The sequence below is a fragment of the Danio rerio genome, chromosome 22 (assembly GCF_052040795.2).
Source record: "Danio rerio strain M-AB ecotype USA chromosome 22, GRCz13ab, whole genome shotgun sequence".
In the NCBI taxonomy this organism is placed as follows: Eukaryota; Metazoa; Chordata; class Actinopteri; order Cypriniformes; family Danionidae; genus Danio; species Danio rerio.
In genome coordinates, this window is record NC_141042.1 from 12,867,453 (window position 1) to 12,880,462 (window position 13,010).

A 13,010-nucleotide genomic window follows, 5' to 3' on the forward strand; every position below is an offset into this window, starting at 1 on the left:
TCTTCCCCGGGACTCCACTCTTGTAAACACTCGCTCCGATTTTTGAAAAAAATAATACTTTCCCTCTCTCGCCAATCCCTCTATAGTGTTGAGAGTAACGCATTACAAAAGTAATGTGATTAGTACTGTAGCATAACACTTTTTGCTATAACGCAGTAATATAACACCTTACTAATATTTTTTACAATCTTTTTTACTAATGTTTCTTGTTACAATCTCAGTACAGCAAGTTACAATGCATTTTAAGCCAAGATTAGGATGTTTTAGATATTTTAAAGAATGTACCAACACTGAGAGACATTCACGATGCTCACACCAGAGTAGAAATTATAAAAAATAAAGATCGCAAAATAGTATACTTATTTACTGCTGCTGCCTGGAGTTGATGTTTTGCTGGATTATCTCGGTCGAAATCAGCAATGAGGAGGTAAACTATTTATTTGTATAGTATTTATAAATAGTATTTATAAACTATTTGTTTGTTTATGCAGTATTACAAGCCCTACCTATGCTCTTATCGGTTTAATGAAAGTAAAATACATAAATAAATAAATAAATAAATAAGGAAAGTTCAGAATGCTATATATAAAAGTATACTCCACTTAATTGTTTATCATAGTTTAATTTATTCATGTAACAGAATATGTTTACGCTTGTTAAACTTCATCTCACACACATGAGGACTGTAGTTTATATACTGTGAAAAAAATGTATTTAGCTGAATCAAATTAACTTTGTTAGTCATCTCATCTTACATCAATCAAAACGACTAAAATATGAAGTTTAACTTTGTATAGCTTAAAAACATAGTTAAAATAAGTTAGAGCAACATAAGAATATTTGTCTTGACTTTTTGTTGTTAAATTTTTACAGCATAGCCAAACTACTTTGCAAATCCAGTCCTGAAAAAAATGATAGTGAAAATGCACACAAATTAGTGAACTAATGCTAAATAATGTTCTGTGCGAGTGATCTTATACTGGCATATTTCCTACTCTTTTAGTGGCGTATGCACCGTAAAGGTGCATTGTATATGGTTGCCGTGACAACTTAAAAAGCCTTCAGCTTTCTGGTGTCATAAAACCGATAGAATATTGTATCTATTGTTAGCTGATGGTCAGTTAACGATCATTTTTAACTTATATAAATAAGCGTGTAACCAATATGCGTGCAAATGTGATCTTGAAAATCGAGAAGTAAAATAATTGTGATCACGCGAGCAGAAGAAAGCAAATGAATAGTGGATGAGAGGATGATGATCACTCGCGCAAACAGCTGATCTGATGCGTGCGACTGCTTAAAACGCGTGCGCGCAACTGCTTAATGCGTGCGCGCTTCCGAATCGTGAAGCAACCGTGTCTGGAACAGGTTCTGGAAACGCAACTGTAATCGTTTCTCTTTCAAATAAACTAGACAAATAGTGCTGAAGATGCACCCACATTCCTGATGCTTTTAAGAGCTCAAAATGTGTCTTTTTGTAAGCAGCACCGGTTGCTTTCAATTTGATCAGATTATTAAATGGCCTAAAGTTAACCGTGAGCATGTGATCATCCTTTCATTATCACACACAGTATGTTTCACCTGCTTCCATTTGCTTACGGTTTTATTTGCTTTTATTTTTGTTAAAATGTTTAATTATTATTATTTTTGTTTACAACATTGCTTTAATGGGAGAGGAACTCTCCATTTATGTGCAGTCAACTGGTGATCCGAGAGATCTTTAGCCACGACAGATTACTGTGCATATTTTTGATACATGACAATAGTTATTTTTTAAAAGTCAATTGCTTTTTTTTCTTTTTTAAGAAATGTTTTTTCAAATAAAAAGTATAGTATACAGCTATACTTTGCTTGTTTTGACACATTACAAATTTGTGGCTAAGAAATAATTAGTGTTTAGTGTGGTTATAGAGATAAATTTAGTACATTGTTAATTTTGAGCTCTAAAAAAAAGTCATGTAAAATAAAAACTAATTGCAATATAACACTGTGAAACCATGACCCATTTGCTCATGCTCACTGAGCAAACTCATACTCGACACACAAAAAGTGAAATGAATGAGGACGAATGTGGACAACACAAAATTTAAATCAAGGAATTTTAGTCAACGTCAAATTTATGCATATAAAATATATTTTCCCAACAACAAAATTGTGGCTAGTGAAAATGCAGATTGGCTAGTAACATTGGAAAATTACTAGCCATAGTGGCCAGTGATTAAAAAAGTTAATGTAAAGCCCTGTATATATATATATATATATATGATGTGTGTGTGTGTGTGTGTGTGTGTGCGTGTATAATCTACAGAACAAACCATCGTTATACAGTAACTTCCCTAATTACCCTAACCTGCATAGTTAACCTAATTAACCTAGATAAACCTTTAAATGTCACTTTAAGCTCTATAGAAATGTCTTGAAAAATATCTAGTAAAATATTATTTACTGTCATCATGGCAAAGATAAAATAAATCAGTTATTAGAAATGAGTTATTAAAACTATTATGTTTAGGAATGTGCTGAAAAAATTTTCTCTCTGTTAAACAGAAATTGGGGAAAAAATAAACAAGCGGTCTAATAATTCATGGGGGCGAATCATTCTGACATCAACTGTGTGCGTATACACACACACACACACACACACACACACACACAGTATATATAATGTTTTTATATTTAAAAGCAAAAACTTCCATATGATTAGAATTTATTTTAAGTGCCACTAAAATTGAGTTACTAATATTACTGAAAACCAGCAATAACACTTTTTTTCAACAGTGTTGTTTTTTTTCTTTATTGCTTTTAAAAATGTTTTTAATAATCTATGGAACTAAAATGAATGCAAATGCATGGCTACATAAAATATTGCATTTTAATATTTAAATGGACGCCTTTGTAATTAATCTCAGCGCATGTCATTTAGAAACACTAGTAATCACCCATTTATAATCATTTAGATTTTTCCTCTCAGATGATTATTAGAAATATGAATACAAACTGTACTTCATTTGCATGTATTTTGCACACACAAATGTAAATTATTCAAAGCTCTAAGCTCAAACTGTTTTCTAGAAAAGTTTGTTTAATAAAAAATGGGTAATTTGTGGTCATTTATTCCAGTGATTTGAATATTATTTGTTCTGTACAACATGTATTTAACTATGTTATGTGTACATGTTTTGCTCAGTTCTCTCATCATGCCTCATTCATTGAATACAGACTCACTTTGGAGCAAAAATAAAACAAGAATGTTACATAACTAAACAAACAAAAAAGCTAACAAACACAAACTTAAAAAGTAAACTTACCGCCCATTCCTAGACAGAGCAAAACAAACCCCTTCTCTCTGGAAAGGCATGAGTTTTTCCCGGAGTTTCTGTGGAAGGAGCTGAAGAGCATCTTTCCCATTGAGAGAAACCTCTTCTGGGGCTGATTTGCCTTGACTTTTCATTGTTTTCATACTCTGTGGATAAAATAAACATGCAGTGAGACTAATAGCTGAATAAGGCGTACTTTGGTTTGCAGGTTAGCGCAAAGTATACATTACGAACGACATTATAACACTAATATGACACAAATACACTGACCATAACACGATCATTTCTGAACTCTTGCTGCAGCGATTTGACATTTGGCGGCTTTACTCTTGATGACGTCAGAAAACTCACGTTGCGTCATATCCGCGCGACGAGTGCCATTTGTTGGGAATTAAAACATACCTGTAATAAAAAACTATGTTCATTTTATATTTGTATGTACATATGGCATGTTGATGTATGCTAATTTGTACTTCACACCGACAAAGAGTTGCAACGGTCGTTGAATTTAGTACATTTGGTAAATTCAAGATGTGTTTGTTTTAAAAGTTGCAGTGTTTTATGTGTTTTTAAACCAAGCAAAAGAGTATTTTTAATCGAATGCGGTATGTTGTGTAAGTAAATGCCACTCATTGGCTTTCGTTCACCCTTCTGTGGGTTTTAGAAATGCAAACGAAACCTAGAGCGGAGAACGGTTTGCTTTAGGACTACTTCCGAGATGCGCAGTTGATCATCGATTGGTTAATTTCGTGTCACGTGCAAGAAGTTATTTATGTAAAAATTTAATTAATGATTTTTTATTACTCATACCATCTAATTATATAGTTCAAAGTATATATTTTTAATAAAAATATGATTCACAGTTCAATAGTGTTTTAAATTAGAGAAGTGTTATTCAATTTAAACTGATTTTATTCATTAAGAGGTGCTTAAAACAACTGCGTGAGCGTGTCAAATCACGATTATAGTAATTATTATACAATTAATTATGATTATAAATTATTATTTAATAAAATTGCAAGTGGTATTGCCGAAAGTAAATTAACCTAATAAAATACTGCAAGAATATCATCCCATGTTAATTACTTACATAATTCTAGAATTAAATTACATTTAGAGATTAACATTTTACTTATAGCCATATAAGTAATGTAAGCAAAATGTTTACTTTATTTTATTACCTAGTTGATGTATATAAATGTTATAGCATATTATAATTATGCTTTTTTTCTATAATTACTTATTAATTAATTATTTTAGTCATTTATCATCATTTTAAGTGTCTATAAACATATTATAATGTTTCGCATATTTATAAAAGTCATTGAAATGTACTTTAATGTGAATTTCTGAGCCACACTGCGCCCTCTTTCGGTATAAAACGTTACTTCACCAAATAAAAATGTATTTTCGCTTCGAGGCGTTTGAGTATTTTGTCTTCAATGCCGCTGACAGACCGACAGCTTTGACTTCAGCCTTTAGCAGCCATTAGACTCATTATTTTTCTTCATTCCTCCAAATATTCACGCGTCTATCTATTCTAAAGGTAAGCCTCTGGCACGTTATCACCCTTAATCCTTAGATATCACCGTTTTCGACGTCATTCCCGTGAATTTGAGTGATCTGGAAGGGCTGTTTGTGTGTTTAAACTCTTAGCTTTACCATGTGTGTTAGCACAGCACAATGTTTTACTCGCTTTTTAATGGTTTGTAAACAAAATGTCTTCCTCGGATGACTGACAATGTGCCTTTTTGTCGTCAAAGTGTATTTTATAAACGGTCAGCGTGCTTTGCTGTTCGTTTATATGCGGTAATGTGATCAATGCTCTTGTGTGTGTGTATATGTATAAATATATAAGGGCCAAGGAGAGATCAGACACATGCATTGTAAATAAACATGCAGGTGTATAAACCGCGAATATGTTATTGTTATTATTATGTTAGTTGTTATTATTTCGTCTGGCTGCTGTGCTGGTGTGTTTTTGTAGCTTATGGTTTGATCTTTGTGTTGGTGAAGCTTCAGGCTTCATTCATAAGGGCCTGTGCAGGTGATTAAACCACCAGCAGGAGATGTGTCAAGACAATAAAAGTGCGTTTTGTTGTAGTCTTTTCTATTCGATATTATATTTACGAATGACAATTAAGTTGTTAAATCACTTCGTTTTTATATATATTTTTTAATTATTAATATTGATTATTTATCCATAATCAAAATGGTTTATTTATCTACTTTATTGATTTTGCAGATTTTTATTTTGGTGTTTTTAGTTTATCTTTCGTATGTATCTTTTCCAAATAGCTTTTTTTTTACTTCAGATTTTTAATGTATTACATTTTATTACATTTATTATTATTATTATTATTATTATTAAGGTTTTTTTTACTTTTTGTTTTGATTTTGAGTTAAAAAGTTGCTGTCAAGTTTTAAAGGAATAGTGCACCCAAAAATGGAAATTACCTCATAATTTACTTAACCTCGAACCTTCTTTGTTGTATATGATGAGTCGGAGTAGTTTTACATTTTATCCTGGCTTTTCCATGCCGTGTAAATGTGTTGGACAGTCGCACTTTTATGAAGCTTCCATAAGCCCATAAATTTGTCATAAAACTAGCCTATGTGCTACCAGGGTGGTAACGCACGTCTTATGAAGCGAATCAGTGTTTTATCGTAACAGAAATATTCCAAATTGTTAAATTATAAACTAAAATCACTGTCTGGCGCTGGCTGCCAACTTCACACTCTTGATAACTTAATGAATTACGAATGTGTCTAACGAATGTACATTCTGCAGAAGTCTGTGATTTGAGTTTATAATTTAAGAATTAGAAACTCTTTTTTTTTTCTAAATTTCCCTTATGAGCATTTAAGTGTACGGTTAAAACCTAGCCGAGTGCAGCATCTACTGTTAAGAACTAGCCTAGAGCTCCGTCTGCTGTTAAGAACTAGCCTAGAGCGCCGACTGCTGTTAAGAACTAGCCTAGAGCGCCGACTGCTGTTAAGAACTAGCCTAGAGCTCCGTCTGCTGTTAAGAACTAGCCTAGAGCGCTGACTGCTGTTAAGAACTAGCCTAGAGCGCCGACTGCTGTTAAGAACTAGCCTAAAGCGCCGTCTACTGTTTTAAAAACTAGCCTAAAGCGACGTCTGCTGTTTTAAAAACTAGCCTAGTGCGCTGTCTGCTTTTAAGAACTAGCCTAGAGCGCCATCTGCTGTTAAAAACTAGCCTATAGCACTGTCTACTGTTAAGACCTAGCCTAAAGTGCCATCTGCTGTTTTAAAAACTAGCCTCGGGCACAGTCTGTTATTGAGAAGTAGCCTGCTGGTAAAAACTAGCTCAGCGGGCAGTCTGCTGTTAAAAAATAGCCCAGAGCGCCGTCTGCTGTTAAGTACTAGCCCAGAGCACTGTCTGCTGTTTAAAACTAGCCCAGAGCGCCCTCTGCTGTATAAAACTAGCCCAGAGCGCCATCTGTTGTTTAAAACTAGCCCAGAGCGCCATCTGCTGTTAAGAACTAGCTCAGAGCGCCATCTACTGTTAAGAACTAGCCTAGAACGCCATCTGCTGTTAGAAAATAGCCCAGAGCGCCGTCTGCTGTTTTAAACTAGCCCAGAGCACCGTCTGCTGTTAAAAACTAGCCTAGAGCGTCATCTGCTGTTAAGAACTAGCCTAGAGCGCCATCTGCTGTTAAGAACTAGCCTAGAGCGCCATCTGCTGTTAAGAACTAGCCTAGAGCGCCATCAGCTGTTATAAACTAGCCCAGTGAGCCTTCTGTTGTTATAAACTAGCTAAGAGTACCGTCTGCTGTTAATAACTAGCTTAGAGCGTCATCTGCTGTTAAGAACTAGCCTAGAGCGCCATCAGCTGTTATAAACTAGCCCAGTGAGCCTTCTGTTGTTATAAACTAGCTAAGAGTACCGTCTGCTGTTAAGAACTAGCTTAGAGCGTCATCTGATGTTAAGAACTAGCCTAGAGCACTGTCTGATGTTAGCTCATAATCGTTTCTGGGGAAAACAGCGATGCGTTTTGGAAATCTCAGAATCAATTTCTTAAATAGTTTTTGCCACTGTTGTATTTGTAAACCAGAAAAGTAGTGCGTTTCAATTGGGAGTGTCGCAGCAACCATGATTACAATAATTGTGACAATCATTTTATTTTTGAGATGCTGCAAAATGCCGGTAATGAACTGAACACGTTGGACCACATGATACTATAAAACAATAGTCTTTTCATTATAATGGATTACTAAACTCCTATTTACTTGGTTTCGTAGGAGTAATGATTTTTCAGGAAAAAAACTTGTCTGGATAAAGGCGTTCAGCGCACAGTGATTCAATAAAATGCAGACAGATATTATCTAAATGATCATGCATGAGAATCGACACATGACTTCAACAGTATATGCTTCGTTTAAATAAATAAGGATGAAATAAAGATAAAAGTCAGGAAATACTATTATATATTAAAATTTCCTGCTGTAACTACATATTTTTGTGTAATAGTTTTTTATTTAGAGTGCACTAATATAATTAATTGGGTAAAGAAAATGAGTAAAATGTCTCGTATAGCATTTTTTGTTTCCATATAAACTGCATTAATTCCATATTTATTGCAATATATAGGTAATAATTTATTATATTTTTTATATTTATATTATATTTATATTTATAATATTTTTAATAATATTTTTATTTTTAATCATAATCATATAGTGAACAATCTAATATGAATCTAATTATAATGCAATTTTTTATGTATTGCAACTATCCTAAAGACCATCCATTGGAACTGTCTTAAAGACCTACGAACTGTTATTGGTCTATGGCAATGATGTAATCAGTGGGTGTGGTTGTGAGGCTCCACCTTCTTTAAGAACAAGTCATTTTTTTCTGTTCAGTCTAGGGCTGGACCGATAAACAATGTTATATCGAATCTCAGTAAAGCGTATGTCAATAATAATGATAAGCTCTGGACTTTTTTTTTACTCTATATTGAGCTAAGAGCCAATCACGCAGCAGAAATTAGCAACAATGGGAATCTAAAAGTGTGTTAAAATTAGAGATGTACAGAATTTTCGGCCACCGATAATTTATCGGCCAAAAATGTTTTGCCATTTAATGGACCCTTTTTTTTTGTGATTTTTGTGGCTTCAGTCATTGTTGGGGTAGTCTTTTAAATCTGGAGGCATTAACAACTTCTACCGAAATAGATATCGTTTTCATTCAATATGGAAAATTATTATCAAGATTGCATTTTCGCCTTATCGCCCAGCCCTAGTTCAATCTGTTGAGGTTAGATGTAAAACAAAATATGTGCACTAAAGCAGTGTTTCTCAACCACGTTCCTGGAGGACCACCAGCACTGCTTGTTTTGGATGTCTCCTTTGTCTGACACTCCCATTACAGGGCTTTCAGTCTCTGCTAATGAGCTGCTAATGAGCTGATGATCTGAATCAGGTGTGTTTGGTTAAGGAGACACGGAAAATGTGCAGAGCTGGTGGTCCTCTAGGAACGTGGTTGAGAAACACTGCTCTAAAGAGCCTTTTTATGGTAGAAACTGAAGCGTAATCTACTCTATATAGTGCTTTTATAAATAAACAGTGCATAAATGTGAAGCTTATGCAAAAATGTTCACATAGGCATTACCAGATAAGTTCTTAACTGCCGTTTTCTTGTCTCTGTAATATTAGTTTTGTGTTCTTTGTCATTGACATACTGGGGTCCGTTCTTCGTACGTGGATTACTCCGTTAGCTGGATTTGGATATTGATGATTTGACATGATCCAGGATCGTTTCGTTCTTCAAAGCTGATCTGAGAGTTGTTGTCATAGCAACAGTTCTGCTAGCTCAAACCTGATCGGAAGCAGGTTCAATTCATATAAACAGGATTAGATCGGGTCAGTTCAAGCAAAGATAATAGAGAAAGTACCGAATTATGATATTTTCTTACAGTAGTAGTTACGTACACTTGGGAAAATAGTTAAAAAAATTAACTATATATATAAAGTTATAGTTATTAATAAAATAAATAAAGTTATATTAACAAAACTTATGCAATCTGCACCCTCAAAATGAAAGTACAAAGACAGTAAATTTTGACAGTAAATATGCCAGTGATTATGCTTCACAAAAGTTGCAGACACCTTTACCAATATCAAAATGCTTTTGTAAACATCCAGTTATTCCATACAGCGATTAAAAAACGGCTACTGTAATAAAGAAAATATTTTCTAAATGTAGAACTAAATACATTGATATGCATTGAAATACATGATAAATACTCTTGACACATGAAAGTGTAAAGCCTGCAGCTCACAACAAATGTGGAAAGTTATTGCGTCATATTTAACAAACCGTATGCTAATTTGATGTAATTTTGCTCACATGGATAATTGAATATTAATCAGATGATGTCATTACGCTGCTGTTTCGTCAGCCAATCGTTGCATTGCTGATCATGATTTCGAGGATCGATAGATCTGTCCTTCACAACACACGCAGCGATCTCAGATCAGTTCATCCAGACATTCTAATCTGATTCACGAACTTGTTTGAAGAACCAAATTAGCCAGAGATCAGTTATCAAGATTTAAAGATCCAGGATCGGCAAAATCATCTTAGATCATTTAAGCGAGGTACGAAGAACGGACCCCTGGATATTTAGTGTTAAACTTGTTTTTTATTGATGTTTCATAATTTTTTTTAACTTGTTCAATCAGCAGATATTTTTGTCCATTCATATTTAGGTCAATCACAGCTCAATGTCAAATCAGTAACATCACAGATATTGTATATTATATATAACATTTTGCATTAATAGTCTCGCTCTTTACCAATCCAGTTTATTTATTTATTAACATATCCATATTTTTTATTGCCTGAATCTAGTACATGGACTTAATTTTTCTTGTTGCGCGTCGACATGATGAATGGACTCGCACCGGGTTTCTTTTTGACCTTGCGATTGTTCAGCTGTTATTTTATTTATATATATTTTTAAACACTCATGCGGCGTATTGTTAGGCGTCCTGGTTTCCTGCGCCGCCGGCCTGTTTCTGTCACACCGAATATTAATGTTCGTGCGTGAGAGGCGCTGCGGTAAGGAATGATCCACGAGCTCCTGTTCGTACAAGCTCATCTGCATCACCACAGGAGGATTCTCACCTGCGCGGCCCCCAACCCCCTTTCACCTGAACATCGCTTCATTCAGCAGCACCGCATTCGTTATAGACAATGAGATGACTTTTATTTAATGACTTCTTGCATCGCGGTTGCTTGTGCTCAATTATTTTCATGTTTTTTTGCTTAAGAAATGAAACTAGCACTGTAAAATGCGGCTGAACTGGTGTCCAACTGAGATCAAAATCACCTTTTTTCTCTTTGGCATGTCATTGCGAATGTTACCCGTTCACCATATGTGCCTTGCTCTCCCAATAAGTGCAGTGAATCTGAAACATGACCTTCTCTGTTAAGAAGTACATCCAGTACTGGGATATGCTGTTGAACTGGTGTTCAAACTGGGTCAAAACAGCTAATTATGTTTCACCAAATATTTGTTATCGTCTCAATTGTAGCCTGTTCACCATGTGTGCCCTGTTCACCCAATACATGAATGTAGAGCAGAGCTTATGGTTTAATTTTAAACATTATACTTGTTTGTAAGGGCATTTTTTTGTGGTGAAAGACTGTTTGAGTTTGTAAAGCAACTATTTCTACTACACCTTAAAACTTTGAAGGGGATTAAGTGCTGTTTACACGACATGTTTTTGTGTAATGCTAGTCGGCGTACTTGCAAAGGGAACACAATGCAGGGTATTGAGAAATGTTTTTTTTTTTACTTGACACCATTTTAAAAGCATGAAGTTATTGCTGTGTGGCTCTGAAAACTGTGAAACACAATGCAACAGCCAAAGTCGTCCATCTGACGCATACCTACATAGACCAAAAATTAAAAATAGCCCACCTAGAGTGCTTAAGCACTTTTTTTCAGTCCAGCACTTGAGCAGTCAAAACGTCCCTAGTGTCCATTTAAACTACTGCTGTCTAAATGAATGATGAATTATCTTGTTATATTTTTGACCAGATTTTTCTTACAGTCGTGAATGTTACCTTTCCACCGTGTATTCGCTGTTCACCTAAAACGTTCCATAATTTAAGCTGCGCATCTGCATTGAGTTTACAGCTATATAATGACATTTTGCTAAATAATGTTGTGAATGTTACCTTTTCACCATGTGCTCCCTGTTCACCTAAAATCTGTTTTTAATGTTGAACTAGCTTTTTGTGTGAAGTTTACAGAGGTGTTATGGCAATTGGTCTTCAAATATAGTATAGTATCACCTCATATATGCTTTTGGCAAAAATATTTAAATAACATTATTTAAAAAAAGGTCAAAAATTATTCTATTAATAATTTTAGAAGTCTATTCTATTTTCTATTATAAGTCACTTCTTAAATTATATTTAATTGAGATCCCAGATCAATTCAATATGATTTTTCAGTAATAACAATATTTGTTTGAAGGCCATGTTTATAACTGGTGAAAGACAACAAATTGTAATATCTAAAATCTTTCTATTAGATATTTTTATGATGGAGTAAACGGTTATATGCGCTTGAAATGATGCATATAAGGCCAAAGTCACCTTTGTAAAGTGATCATTTTGAATCTTACCTTTTTATTTGGCATTAACCCCAACAATTTGAGTGATTTTAAAGCTGGTCTGGTGTTCGTGAATATAGTGTTATATTGGTGTTTAAAATATGCGTATGATTTTGCCATAATGTAGGCTATTATCTACAACTATACCTGTTCTCCTGTGCACCTTGTCTACCCCCAAAAGTACTTTGAATTTGCTGTTCAATCAATTATTGTTTTGAATGTTACTTTTTCACCATGCGCTCCTTGTTCACCCAAAAGTTTTTAATTTAGAGCTAGCCTTTTGTAAAGTATACAGAGGTGTTATGGCAATTGGTCTCTGAACAGGTCAGTATCACCTCATGTATGCTTTTGGCAAAATATTTAAATAAAATTATAAAAAGTGTATCAATAATTTTCCCCTGTTCAGCTGAACAATATTTAGAATATTTTTGTTAGATGTTTATATGATGGAGTGAACAGTTATATGCAATTGAAGTGATGCAAATAAGGCCAAAGTCACCTTTGTGAAGTTATCATATTAAATCTTACTTTTTCAACGGTGTTCACCCTAACAATTTGAGTGATTTTAGAGCTGGACTTGAATTGTTGTTTAAAATAGGTTAATTTAAGCATTTGAATTTGCCAAAATATATGCTATACATCTGTACCTATTTCCCAGTGCACTTTGTCCACCCCAAAACTACTTTGAATTTACAATTCAATTAATTAATGTTTTGAATGTTACCTTTTCACCATGTGCTCCCTGCTCACCCAAAATCTGTTTTTAATGTAGAGCTAGCCTTTTGTGTGAAGTACATAGAGGTTTTATGGCAATTGGGTTTCCAAAACAGATTAGTATCACCTCATATATGCTTTTAGCAAAATATTTTAATAACATTATAAAAAATAGATTATTAGTTTGAGCCGTTCAGCTAAATAATATTTAAAATCTTTCTATTAAATATGATGGAGTGAACAGTTATATGCAATTGAATTGATGCAAATAAGGCCAAAGTCTGCTAAAGGAATCAGATTAAATGTTACCTTTTCATTCGGCGTG

The 13,010-nt window shown here is 34.1% G+C and overlaps 2 protein-coding genes across 17 annotated transcripts in view; one reads left to right on the plus strand and one right to left on the minus strand.

Moving 5' to 3' along the window:
• Positions 1–3,633, minus strand: part of zranb3 (zinc finger, RAN-binding domain containing 3) — a 124,122-nt gene extending 120,489 nt beyond the window's left edge. Inside the window, exons 1-2 of the mRNA XM_087304025.1 lie at positions 3,588–3,633; positions 3,309–3,463 (exon numbers count right to left, since the gene is read on the minus strand). Coding sequence (XP_087160151.1) covers positions 3,309–3,463; positions 3,588–3,590 — 158 coding nt within the window. The 5' untranslated portion in view covers positions 3,591–3,633. The remainder of the gene's footprint in view (positions 1–3,308; positions 3,464–3,587) is intronic.
• Positions 3,634–4,743: 1,110 nt separating this feature from the next.
• r3hdm1 (R3H domain containing 1) overlaps positions 4,744–13,010 on the plus strand; it is a 75,358-nt gene continuing 67,091 nt past the window's right edge. For all 16 annotated transcript variants that reach the window (XM_087304029.1, XM_087304038.1, XM_087304034.1 and 13 more), the window contains exon 1: positions 4,744–4,863. The gene's annotated coding sequence lies outside the window, so the exon portion shown is untranslated. The remainder of the gene's footprint in view (positions 4,864–13,010) is intronic.